Genomic DNA, 12,076 nt, shown 5'->3' on the forward strand with positions numbered 1-12,076 from the left:
ACAGTGGGGATATTGTTCAGCTGTTGTTTAGTTTAAAAATTATCTGCCGGGGAGCTGAAAGAGAGAAGGGAAAGCAAATGAAAAGTTGTGGTGAGTGAAGAGATAAGAGAGGAAGTAACCAAGAGAAAAATTAAGGAGCGAGATTAAGAAAGTGTGGGCACCCAGGGTTTATGTAAGGTGGACAAATACACTGAATTCACGATTGTTAAAGGATGAGTATGTCCAAGGTTGGGCAGGCAGAGGAAACAGTTAAGACAACCTCAAGGTTAAAAAGCAATTTTTAAAAATCCAGAATTAAAAGGAAAAAGACTAAATGTCAAGGGAAAAGGCATCATCAATGTCATCATGAGTTGGCAGCTTACTTTAAAATGCATCCAAAAAACAAGGTAGATGGATAGCGGGATGGACCGATGGATTGGTGGACAGATATGCAACCAAACGAATAAAGCAAAATGGTAACTATAGAATCAAGGTGGTAAATATGTGGGTGTTCCCTCTGCAAGTCTTTTAGTTGTTCTCTATGCTGGAGAAATTTTGTACTAAAGTTCAGGGAGGGGTTGGCGGGGGAGAACATCATCATAAAAGGCTGAAACCCAACAGGGAGAAAAGACAGATTCAATCCAGGGGTCATGCAGAGTATGCGTACAGGAGACAGACTGGAGGTGCAGAGCCTGGGGAGAGAAACTTCTAGCACTGGACAGGCACTGAATCTGCATCAGGTAATGAATGTATTTCCACCCCAGAAATGTCAAAAGCACCTGCTGTGAGGTTTGTGAATTGAAGTGTGGCTTGCTATCACATTGTGTTCGTTGAAACTCTGGGTTTGCAAGGGATAGAAATATGTTCAGGTTACCTTGGTTACTAGGTTTTGTTTTTTGTTTGTTTGTTTTTGACAAATCAGTTAAGGATAGATTTTGCTATCTGAGAAGCTTTTATCATCCATGGTTTATTTCTGACTCATGTTACATGAACATTTCAATCAATAACTGCTCCATGTTGTCTTTACTCTCTCTGAAATATCACTAGTTATCAAGTGAAAAGACTATGGCGAACCATGCTTTGACTCTTAGAGTGTGTGTTTAGAAATGACATATGTCACGTCCATACATTGCTTTGACCAAAGCAGTCACATGGTCTTTCCGTTACAGGAGCCCACAAACATCTGTGAACACTTAAATATTCTATCTGGCACAGGGGGTTACTGTAAAGGTAAGAGGAGTAGAAGGAAAATGAGAATTCCTCTGACTGGGGGCAGGTCTCAGGGAGAAGTGGCTGTTCGGGGCACAATTTCTAGCTAACCACAATAGCTTCGTCCATCAGTAGCTTTGTGGCTCAACAATTCTCATTCTTGATCTGTGTGGGACTAAGCCCTTTGTCATCACTACTCCCCAGGAGGAAGAATCTGATTGGGTTGGTAAGGTACAATTCAGGATAGGCCATCCCTACTGGGCAGAGCAATTGTATCAGATCATTTTATAGCCAAGTGGCTATAAAATGACACTTATTCCTGGCTCTATCATTTGATGGGGAGGTGGACAAGGCAGGGATAGAGGACTGAGTTAAGACTGTGGGTATGGCATGCACCTAGAATGTCACAGCCTCCTTTCCCACACAGGTATTCTCCACAGTAAATTGCCACATGCTAGAGAACCCCCCCAGACATGACAAAAGCAGTAAATAACTCAAGCTAGAAATGAGTACATACTTGGATGATAACCAGAGGCCAAAATATTTATCAAAGCAAACTTCAAACAGAAGTCCAGTTTTCTCCCCAGTGCATCAGAATTTCATTAGAGAAAAACAATACTTCTCAAAAGAACCTAAAAATATGTACTCATCACACAAAGTATTGACCAAGCCTTTTAGCAGAGGTCATGTGGTCATTTCTAAAAGTGTTCTTAATTAAAAGGAGTAATGCTAAAATAATTCTACCACACCTTTCCTGTGAGAATCTATTTTTTTTCCATTCCTTAGAAAACTTTTTCAAACAAAAGCTGATGGTATTTCTAACTCCCTTATTAGTCAAGGCCAGGAAGTGGAGTTTCTTCCTTCACTGACCAAAGCCCTTGCACTCTTTAAAAGATATTTGGGTGTTTTGCTCAAAAAATAAAAAATTACAATAAATGATCATTAGGTGGTAAGGACTCTAAGAAGAAATAGAAGATTCTGTTTTACTGAATTATTCACAGTGGCAAATTTTAGTGTCATGAGATCATCGAATGACTTATCAGGAGTTAGAAATAGTTTCCTGATACTAACTTTTGTTTACAACATTCTTCATTGTAATGGAATTTGATGAGCAACCAAAGCGAAAGGGAAAATTTTATGCTACGTGGGATAGGATAGGAAAAGAGATGGAAAGTCTTATCACCTCTATCCAGACTCTGCATTTAATCCATATTCAAAGCTGAGATAAGCTTTATTTTCAGGCATCATTTTACTCATACAAAAAACTCCTGATTTCTTTCCAAATTACACAAGGTGCACTATTCCAGTTTGGTCTTGTTCAGTAAACATTTACTGAGGACCTACTATGTGCCAAGCCTGTACTGAACACTAGAGATAAAGAAATGAGTAAGCCATGGCCCCACTGTGCTTATTAATTTAATGTCCAGCAGCCAATCCCGGCTGGGCTGTAGCAGTGATGAATAGAGAGGATTAACCCCCTCTCCAGCTCCTGGTGTGAACCCCGATAAGGCAGTCCAGATAACTCCACCCCACCTGCCACTGAGACCTAAACCAATCTGGTCCACATTTATCCAGGCCCAAGAGATTCACTGAATGAAGAATGGGTGTGCAATCCATTTCAGACTGATAAGGTATGAGAGGAGATGTGCTGGGGCTTCTGGGAAATAATTTCCTTTGCTTTTCTAAATGAGCTTGGTCATTCTCTCCTTGTTGCTGAAGTAGGTGGGGGCAAAGCCTAGGCCAGTAGCAGTAGCTGTTTTGCCACTCTGAGGGAAGCTAGCCTGAGGATAAAATAAATTCTGCAAGAGGCCAACCAGAGATGCAGAAGAGAAGCAAGTCCTCGAGTACATCACTGAGCTCCTAAATCAAACCAATCCTGAGATCTTCCTTCTCTATCTCAGACCTGTCTAATTCCCTGAACCAATAGCAGTTTTCTGCTATTTGCAGCATAATGAGTCCTAGCCAAGATAGCTGCCCAGTATCCCTTCTGACTTCTTTTGGTCACTGGATCCTGAGTTCCTTTTGGGGATCTACCCTTCCCCAGTTCTAAAGCTTTGTGCATTAGGTTAGGGATCCTTCCCTTTGCCCAACAGCCCACTGCCCACTCAATTCCCTGGTTCCAAGGACTGACTCCAAAGTAGGTAATAGACTGAATCTGTTCAATTAGAAACTCTGGAAGATACTTTCTCTTTCTCAGGTACACTTGAGTCTATGAGACCTGGGCTGGTGTCACTGGTGGGGACCGTTTGAAGGTAGAGCCAAGCCAGAAGAAACAAAATCAAGAGATGGAGAGGCAACCACATCATGAAGACATCATCTGGGCCCCAGATCAAGCTGTGGAAGATCACCTCATGGGAGAGCATGTACAAATACAAACAAACAAAAAATCTTTTTCACTGAAGTGAGCTTGAATGGGGTTTTCTGCCATTTTGAGGGGCTGGCCTTCAGAGTAAACTGGCAGATATGGGACTGGTTAGTTTGACATACTTAACACAGCCAACTAAAACACACTCTTTTGACTTCATACTATTTTTAACTGCTAACAATATCAACCTTTTATCAAAAACTGCTTATGGCAAAAATTATTAACCTCACTCTGAGTGCACAAAATATTTTCAGAGTTACATTGGAAAGAATTCCCAAGTGAAGTTTACAACAGAGCCACTAAGCCAGCTCTGTTCAATATATCAGTCCATTTAAATTCTCATTTAGTTCTGATCTTTCATGTTCCAATTAAGCTAATCCAAAGGCATGGCTCGATGTCAGGGGATCACCAAGAACATTGAGCCAACTGTAATGTCTAATCTTTATGATGTTATTTATGTGTTTCAAACTTAATTTGCTCCAGTGGAATACAACCCAATTCATGACAGAACAGGAGTGGTATTGTAGCCTTTTAATCAACCATCAGTCTGAGAAAAATGCTGAAGTTCTACCTTAACAATTGCACAGTTGATTTCCTGCCTTAAGACCTCTTCCCCCTTCAGAATCACATAGACGGTGGGCAGCCCAGGAGTCCCAGGGAAGGCAACTATAACATAAATAAAAGACCAGGAAGGTCAATGTCAACAAAGATTCAACAAGGGACAAGCAAGTCTTCATGAAGACTCCACTCCCACGAAAACTCCTATCTCAGTATCGAAACTATTTGCAACCTAGCTTTATAGACAAGGTTCCAAGAGATCAAGGAATCTAGAGCACTATCTTTAAGATCTGCCCTCTGCTCAGAGAAGATGGAAAAACTGGTCAAGTCCTGTGCAAAAGGAAGCTTCTGGGAGAGGCTCTGCTGATCCATCTCACCATTCCTGCCTGAAACAGGATTTATTTTATTTATTTTTCACGGTCAGCCTGGTCCCGTTTTCTCTCTTGCTGCCAGCTTCATCCCTTCCTGAAACCCTCTTTCAAAACAGTCCTGAAAGACCATGGCTACCCCTTACTGAACACTCACCCTGTGCTAAGTGCTATACATGCAACTTCTTATTCAATCCTCTCAAAAGCCCTGGTGAGGTGGGTACTAGGATTATTACCCTCCCCATTTAACAGATAAGAAAACTGAGGCTCATGGTTTAAGGAATCTTCCCAGGAGCCCAGAACTAACACAAGTTGGAGGGGGAGATTCGAGCCCACATGTGTGACTCCAGCACCCCTACCGTACCCTTCATCATTGTGTTCTGTCAGAGCCCTCCACATGGCCAAGTCTAATCTCCCACCAGTCTTTTACTCCCCGCAGGGCAGTCTCAACCCTCCTCTTCCTTACCTACTGCCCTCAGTCTTAGTCTTCTATTCCAAGCCTAAGGAAACTTTCTTCAACTTAATTTTGTTCTTGTGTTATTGCTACTTTTCACTGTAGCTATGCCAGTCACTGAGCTAAACATTTTAAATGCATTATCTTATTTAATTCTGATAAACTCTCTTATTACTACTAACCATAACCATTATCATTACTTCCATTTTATGGAGGAGGAAACTGAGGCTTAGGAAGATTAAAATCACAAGGTTCCAATGCTAGCAATGTCCAAAGTCACATATCTAGAAAGAGGTAGAACTGGACCCTAAATTCAGGTGAGCACAGCTCTAAACTCGACGCTTATTCATGATGCTTTCCTTCCCCTACCTCCCACATAAGAGCAGCAGGTACTACTACAAAAATCTGGGTAGTTCCAGGTTTTCAGAACAGGGGTCAGCAAACTTCTTCTTAAAGAGGCAGGTGTACATATTAGACTTGTGTCACAACTGTTCAACTTGGCTCTACTGAAAAAGTACAAAAGTGCAAAAGTGGCCATAGACCATCTTTAAAGGAATGAGTGGGCTGAATTCCAATAAAACTTGTTTTACAAAAATAGGCAGCTGGCCCCATAGGCCGTAGTTTGCCGGCCTCCGCTTTAGAACACTGTCAATCATTGATAGATGATCTTTCGTGCAGAAATATGGAAAAATCCATAGTTCTTGATTTGGGACACAGAAATGTGATTTTCAAGAAAGCTCTGTTTCACCTACTTCCTGGGTAACCCTTTTATTATTCTAAGGCATTAACAGTTTAAATATCTGTTGGATCAGTTATTAGTTTATGATTTGAGGTTTCTTGTTCCTCAAAAGTAGCAGGAGAAATTGCGGCTCTCAAAACAACCAAGAGGGTCAATGACTTATTTTAAGGAGGTCCTTTTATATAGTTTTAATTTTTAAAAAAGATTTTATTTATTTATTTATTTGACAGAGAGAGAGGGAAAGAGGGAACACAAGCAGGGGGAGCAGGAGAGGGAGAAGCAGGCTCCCCACTGAGTAGGGAGCCCAATGCAGGGCTTGATCCCAAGACCCTGGGATCATGGCCTGAGCTGAAGGCAGATGCCTAACAACTGAGCCACCCAGGGCACTCCTAAGGTTGGTTCTTTTAAAAAAGAACCAATTGAATCTTTTTTTCATTTTTTAAAAAATGGCTCCCAGTCCTTTAGACATTAATTCTCAAGAGAAGTTTGGGACACTAGTTGTCTTCCTTTCTTTCTTGGTCACCGTGGCAGTGATTCTAGCAGCTTCTTCAGCCTTGGAGGGCTTTCATACTGCATTCTCAGGTTCTGAGCTCACCATATTATTTCCAAGAGTTATGTTTAGATTTTTACAAATATATATTATGTTTAAAAGGCCCTAGTATTTTTAGTATGATGAGGAAAGTCCATCCTTGGCCATCTGTAATACCCAGAAATTAGTAACAAGGATGCCACCTTCCATTTACTCAAGCAACAATGGGTCACCCGGTTGGGACCCTGGGGAGTAACATTTCTGTTGCAGATTCGCTGTTTCCCAGGCATTATCTTAATCGTGTTCACAACAGCTAATGTGTACTGTTTTCTCTATGCCAGGCACTCTTTTAAATTTTACTGAACTCATTTATCCTCATGACAGCTACACATTATTATTATTGTTATTGTTATTGTTACTATTATTCCCATTTTACAGATTAGGAAACAGGGACCCAGAAAGGTTAAATACCTTGCCCAAAGTTCTTTACTCATAGATGGAAGAGTATGAATTTGAACCCAGCTGGACTCTGGGGTTTGCTCTTCCACACCTTGCCTTATTTAACTCTCTCAATAATTCTACCTGTTCTTTACAAATGAGGAGAGGAGGGAGTTGGAAACAAGCAGCTTCCCTGAAGTCACTAGGCTAGAGCCAGAAGTCAAACCTGTCACCTGCTGTCAGATCCATACTATTTCTAATACAACATATGAGGTAAATTACAAAAAGGGTCATTGGTCTTTACCCCTCCCTGGATCCACACCCTCTGTGGGGTAGCTTTATAGATCTTCCCATTAAGAGGTGGAGGCTATTTCCTTAGTCCTTGAATCCAAGCTGGACTTGTGACTTGCTTTGGCCAATATAATGCCATGAAAGTATCAGTGTGCCAGTTCCAAGCCTCAGGCTCAAGAGGGCTTGAGGACTTCTATTTGAATCCTCACACCCCTGCCCGGCTACCATGTGAACAATCCAGGGTTCATCTGATGGAAGCTAAGAGAACAAGTCGAACAGAGATGATGCATCCCAGCTAAGGCCATCCCAGACTAGCTGGTACCCAGCCTGCCTGGTAGTTACCCACAAACACGTGAACAAGCCCAGTCAAGGCCAGAAGAATCTCCCAGCTGAGCCCAGCCCAAATTACTGCCTTGTAGGAGAGTGAACTAAATAAATTGTTGTTTTAAGCCCTAACTTTTGAGGTACTTTGTTACATAGCAAACGTTAACTAATGCCATGACTAATAAGTGAAATGCAATTTATGGCCAAATGGTCATGTTCTCCCCAAGTAGCAGCCCATCAAGAATGCTACCACAGCCACCTGGCAAAAAGCCATGCCCCTGAAAGCCAGAGGACAAAGCTTCAGAGCAGAAAAGGAAAATGCTGTCACAAAGCCACTGCCCTTTATATTGTAAGACAACCATGGGGTCACCCTCAGGTCAGAGCCTGTTGACTTTCTTTTTAAAGTCTTCTCTTTTGAGGATGACTTTGATTTTTAGAAACAAAAGCAACTCCTAGCCAAGTTTGGGAATGAAGTGATCAATGCTGCCATTGTTAAAAGGAAGAAAGAAAAGAAGCATGACTATAAAGTTATAATAAGATTTTCTTGCATGGTTTACAAACTGGATCTGACAGCAATTCCAAGAGCCTCAAAGGGAAGTATTTTCAACACTAACAGAGTTATTGACATACAGCAGGCCCCCCTTATCCAGGGGGTAGGTTCCAAGACCCCAGTGGATGCCTGAAGCTGTGGACAGTACTGAACTCTCCATGTACTATATTTTTCCTATAAATACATACCTATGATAAATTTAATTTGTAACTTGGGCACAGTAAGACAACAACAATTATAACAATATGCTGAAAAAATATGCTGAAATAAAAGTCATGTGAATGTGGTCTCTCTATGCCCCAGAATATCTTTGTTTTTTTAAAGAATTTATTTATTTGACAGAGAGAGATCACAAGTAGGCAGATAGACAGACAGAGAGAGAGAAGAGGAAGCAGGATCCCTGCAGAGGAGAGAGCCTGATATGGGACTCGATCTTGGGAACCTGAGATCATGACCTGAGCCGAGGGCAGAGGCTTAACCCACTGAGCCACCCAGGCGCCCATATGCCTCAGAATATCTTATTGTCCTGTACTCACCCTTCTTCCTCTAGTGATGTGAAATGATGAAACGTCTGTGTTACAAGATGAAATGAGGTGAATGAGGGAGGGGTGTTAGGCTACTATTGACCTTCTGATGATCATTAGAAGGAACATCACTAGCTTCTGGAACACGTGTGACCATAGGTCACCGAAACCTCAGCTTAGGGGGCATTGCTACTGTAGGACTAAGTGCCTAGCTTGGAAGCCAGACTCCTGGGCTCCAACCCTGGCTCTTCCTCTGAGTGACCTTGTGAATGGGGGTACTCCTTGAGCCTCTGTTTCCTAACCCACAAAATGGGGGCAGTAAAACCACCCATTCCAAGGGTTGCTGTGATGATTAAATAAGATTGCAATGTGAAATAATGCCTGGCATATAGGAAGTACTCTATAAATGAATGCCATCAGTCACCACTGATTAATTGCTTAGTAGATGATTAAGAAATAGCCCTTACCTTGGAGCCATATTTCATATTTAGGTATTAAATTCCAAAATGCGAAATTGGGATCTGTTGTCTGGACCCACTTCAATGCTATAATATTCACTCAAACATAACAAGGTCAGGTAAAAACTCAGTTTCCTCTACTCAATATCTACGAGAAATGAAAATATCTGTCCATATAATATTTATATGCAAATGTTCATAGAAGCATTACTCATAATAGCCAAAAAGGACAACAACCCCAAACAAAATGTGGTATATCCATACCATTGAATACCATGCAGCAATAAAGATGAAGTGCTGATCGAAGCCATAGCAGAGATGAACCTCTCCAACACTGTATGATGTGAAATAAGCCCAATACAAAAGACCATCTATTATGTGATTCTAGTTATAGGAAATGTCCAGAAAATCTATGGAGATAAAAAGTAGGTTAGCTGCTGCCTGGGGTTAGGGGTGGAAGTGAAGAGTGACCAGAAATAAGATTTGGGGGAGGGGGTATGGAAATGTTCTAAAATTAGATTATGGTGATGGCTGCATAACTCTATAAATTTGCTCCAGTTAAAATGAGTGGAAAAATTGCTTGTTTAAATTGTGGTAAAATATACATAATATCATCCTAACAATTTTTTAGCTGTAGTTCAGATGTGTTAAACACATTCACATTGTGTAACCCATCTCCAGAATTTCTCTCATCTTGCAAAACTGAAACTCTACCCATTAAACAACAACTTCCATTCCCTCCTCCCCACAGGCCCTGGCAACCATATGCCCCTTTCTGTCTCCAAATCTGACCACTCTAGGTACCTCTCATGTGAGCGGAATCATACATATAAATCATACTTTGTATCTGAACCCATGTTGTGTGTGTGTGTGTGTGTGTGTGTTTGTGTTGTGTGTGACTGGCTTATTTCACTAGGATAACGTCCACAAGGTACATTCATGTGGTAGCATAGGACAAGAAGAGCTCCTTCCTTTTAAAGGCTGAATAATATTCCATTGTATGGATATACCACATTTTAAAAATCCACTCATTCATGATGGACGCTTGGGTGAAATGAAAGGATTTTATGGTATCTAAATTATACTTCAATAAAGCTGGGGTGGTTTTTTTAGATTTTATTTATTTATTTGAGAGAGAGATAGCAGAGAGAAAGAGAGAGGGAGCCCAAGCTGGGGTGGCAAGGCAGAGGGGGAAGGAGAAGCAAGTTCCCTGATGAGTCCCTGGAGCACAACACGGGGCTCAGTCCAGGACCTGGAATCATGATCGAAGCCAAAGGCAGATGCTGAACCAACTGAGCCACCCAGGCACCCCAGTAAAGCTGTTTTTGTTTTTGTTTTTTTTAATTTTTTTTTAAGATTTTATTTATTTATTTGCCAGAGATCACAAGTAGGCAGAGAGGCAGGCAGAGAGGGAGAAGGAAGCAGGCTCCCTGTAGAGCAGAGAGCCCAATGTGGGGCTCGATCCCAGGACCCTGAGATCATGACCTGAGCCGAAGGCAGAGGCTTTAAGCCGCTGAGCCACCCAGACACCCCAGTAAAGCTGTTTTTTTTTTTTTTAAGTTTATTTATACAGTGTCCTGTTAATGGACTTTAAGGTCATTTCCATTTCTTTATATTTTAACCAATGTTGCATTTAATGTTCTTCTTCAGAGCTTCTTATTACAAAGACTGAGTTTTTCTAGCCATAGTTCAGATTTAGAAGGGAAATTTTTATGTCATAGAGTATATTTTCAATTTTACTAGGTTTTGCCGAATTTTTCTCCAGGTGGGTAGTACCAATTATACATACACACACACACACACACACATACATATATATATGACTTCCAGGGCACCTGGGTGGCACTTTGCTTTGACCCACAGAATGTGGTAGAAGGGATGCTGTTGGAGTTCCAGAGCCTCGGCGTCACACTTCTGCCTTTGCCCTCTTGCAACACTGTCCCCAAACCACCAGACTGTAAAGGAGCACGGCTGGCCTACTAGAGGATGAGAGGCATGTGGCTAGCCAGCAAGCACCCAGGCTCCAACCCTGTGTCTGAGGCCAGCTTGGGCCTCCCAGCCCTGCCCAGTCACCTGCTGAAAGCAGTCCCCTGAGTGAGTGGAGGTGAGACCAAGAGAATAGTCAGCCCACAGAAATAATAAATCACTGTTTTAGCCGTAAAGTTTCCAGGTTGTTTATGATACAACAACACAGCAATCAGGTAACTGTTAAGTAGGTAGTAAATATTATCTAAGCATTTCCTTTCAGGACCCGAAGAGGGCTCTATAAAGTGCGACAAGGGGGTACTGGGCCCAGTAAGATGGAGAACTATTGCTGTGATGAGTTCCCACCGCTCCTAAAATAAAACTCACACTCTTTACTGGCCTATACGATGTGGCCACTACAGAGCAACCTTGGCCACGTCACCTCCCAGCTCATTCGCGTGCTCTGCTCCCTCCATTCTGGCTTCCTTTCCGTCCCCGGAATAGGTGACTGAATTTGGCCGTACTGGGTCATTAGGAAAACTCACAAGGAGTTGTACCAGAGGATTTCAGTGCCAAAGTACCCCAAGTTAAAGATAGAACACATGGTAAAAAGAAGGAGCTGAGTGATTTACTCAGTGTGTCAGTGAAATTAAAAAGAAAGAAAATCACTTAGGTGTGGGAGCAAAGTTAAACAGATGGGTTTGAAAATGTTATCTAGGGGCGCCTGGGTGGCTCAGTGAGTTAAAGCCTCTGCCTTGGGCTCGGGTCGTGAGCCCAGGGTTCTGGGGTCAAGCCCCGCGTCAGGCTCTCTGCTCAGCGGAGGCTCTCTGCTTCCCTTCCTCTCTCTCTGCCTGCCTCTCTGCCTACTTGTGATCTCTGTCTATCAAATAAATAAATAAAATCTTTTAAAAAAATGAAAATGTTATTTATTTATAACTTTTACTTTTTATAATTATGAAAGTAATTCACACTTATTCTCAAGTTACCAAAATACTTTGGAGCAAAGTCCTCCCAATTTTCATCTCTCGTCCAGCTGACACGTGACTCTATGCTTACTGGCTAACAAATTGAGGTTCCTTCATCTATATTCATTTACCTTTGGCTTGGTCTGTGTTCCGCATATGTGGGTATATACCCAGGAAATGACTGTACAGTAACTACTGTCAATCCACAGATGTACTTCCACCAACTATTTGTACAAAGTAATCATTTCCCTTTATCTTTCACAAAGTATGGTTGTTGAACACAATATAAAATATGGCTAGCGCCCAGCTAATTTCACAGCAAAACTAAAAGGCCCATTAACTTTCTTTATAGATGGTCAC

At 41.7% G+C, this 12,076-nt stretch overlaps 1 protein-coding gene across 1 annotated transcript in view; it reads right to left on the reverse strand.

Moving 5' to 3' along the window:
- The window catches only part of IQCK (IQ motif containing K), a 102,041-nt gene extending 93,189 nt beyond the window's left edge, over positions 1-8,852 (reverse strand). Inside the window, exon 1 of the mRNA XM_082714956.1 lies at positions 8,796-8,852. Coding sequence (XP_082571082.1) covers positions 8,796-8,813 — 18 coding nt within the window. The 5' untranslated portion in view covers positions 8,814-8,852. The remainder of the gene's footprint in view (positions 1-8,795) is intronic.
- Positions 8,853-12,076: the final 3,224 nt, after the last annotated feature.

This window comes from Mustela nivalis, assembly GCF_964662115.1.
Source record: "Mustela nivalis genome assembly, chromosome: 19".
In the NCBI taxonomy this organism is placed as follows: Eukaryota; Metazoa; Chordata; class Mammalia; order Carnivora; family Mustelidae; genus Mustela; species Mustela nivalis.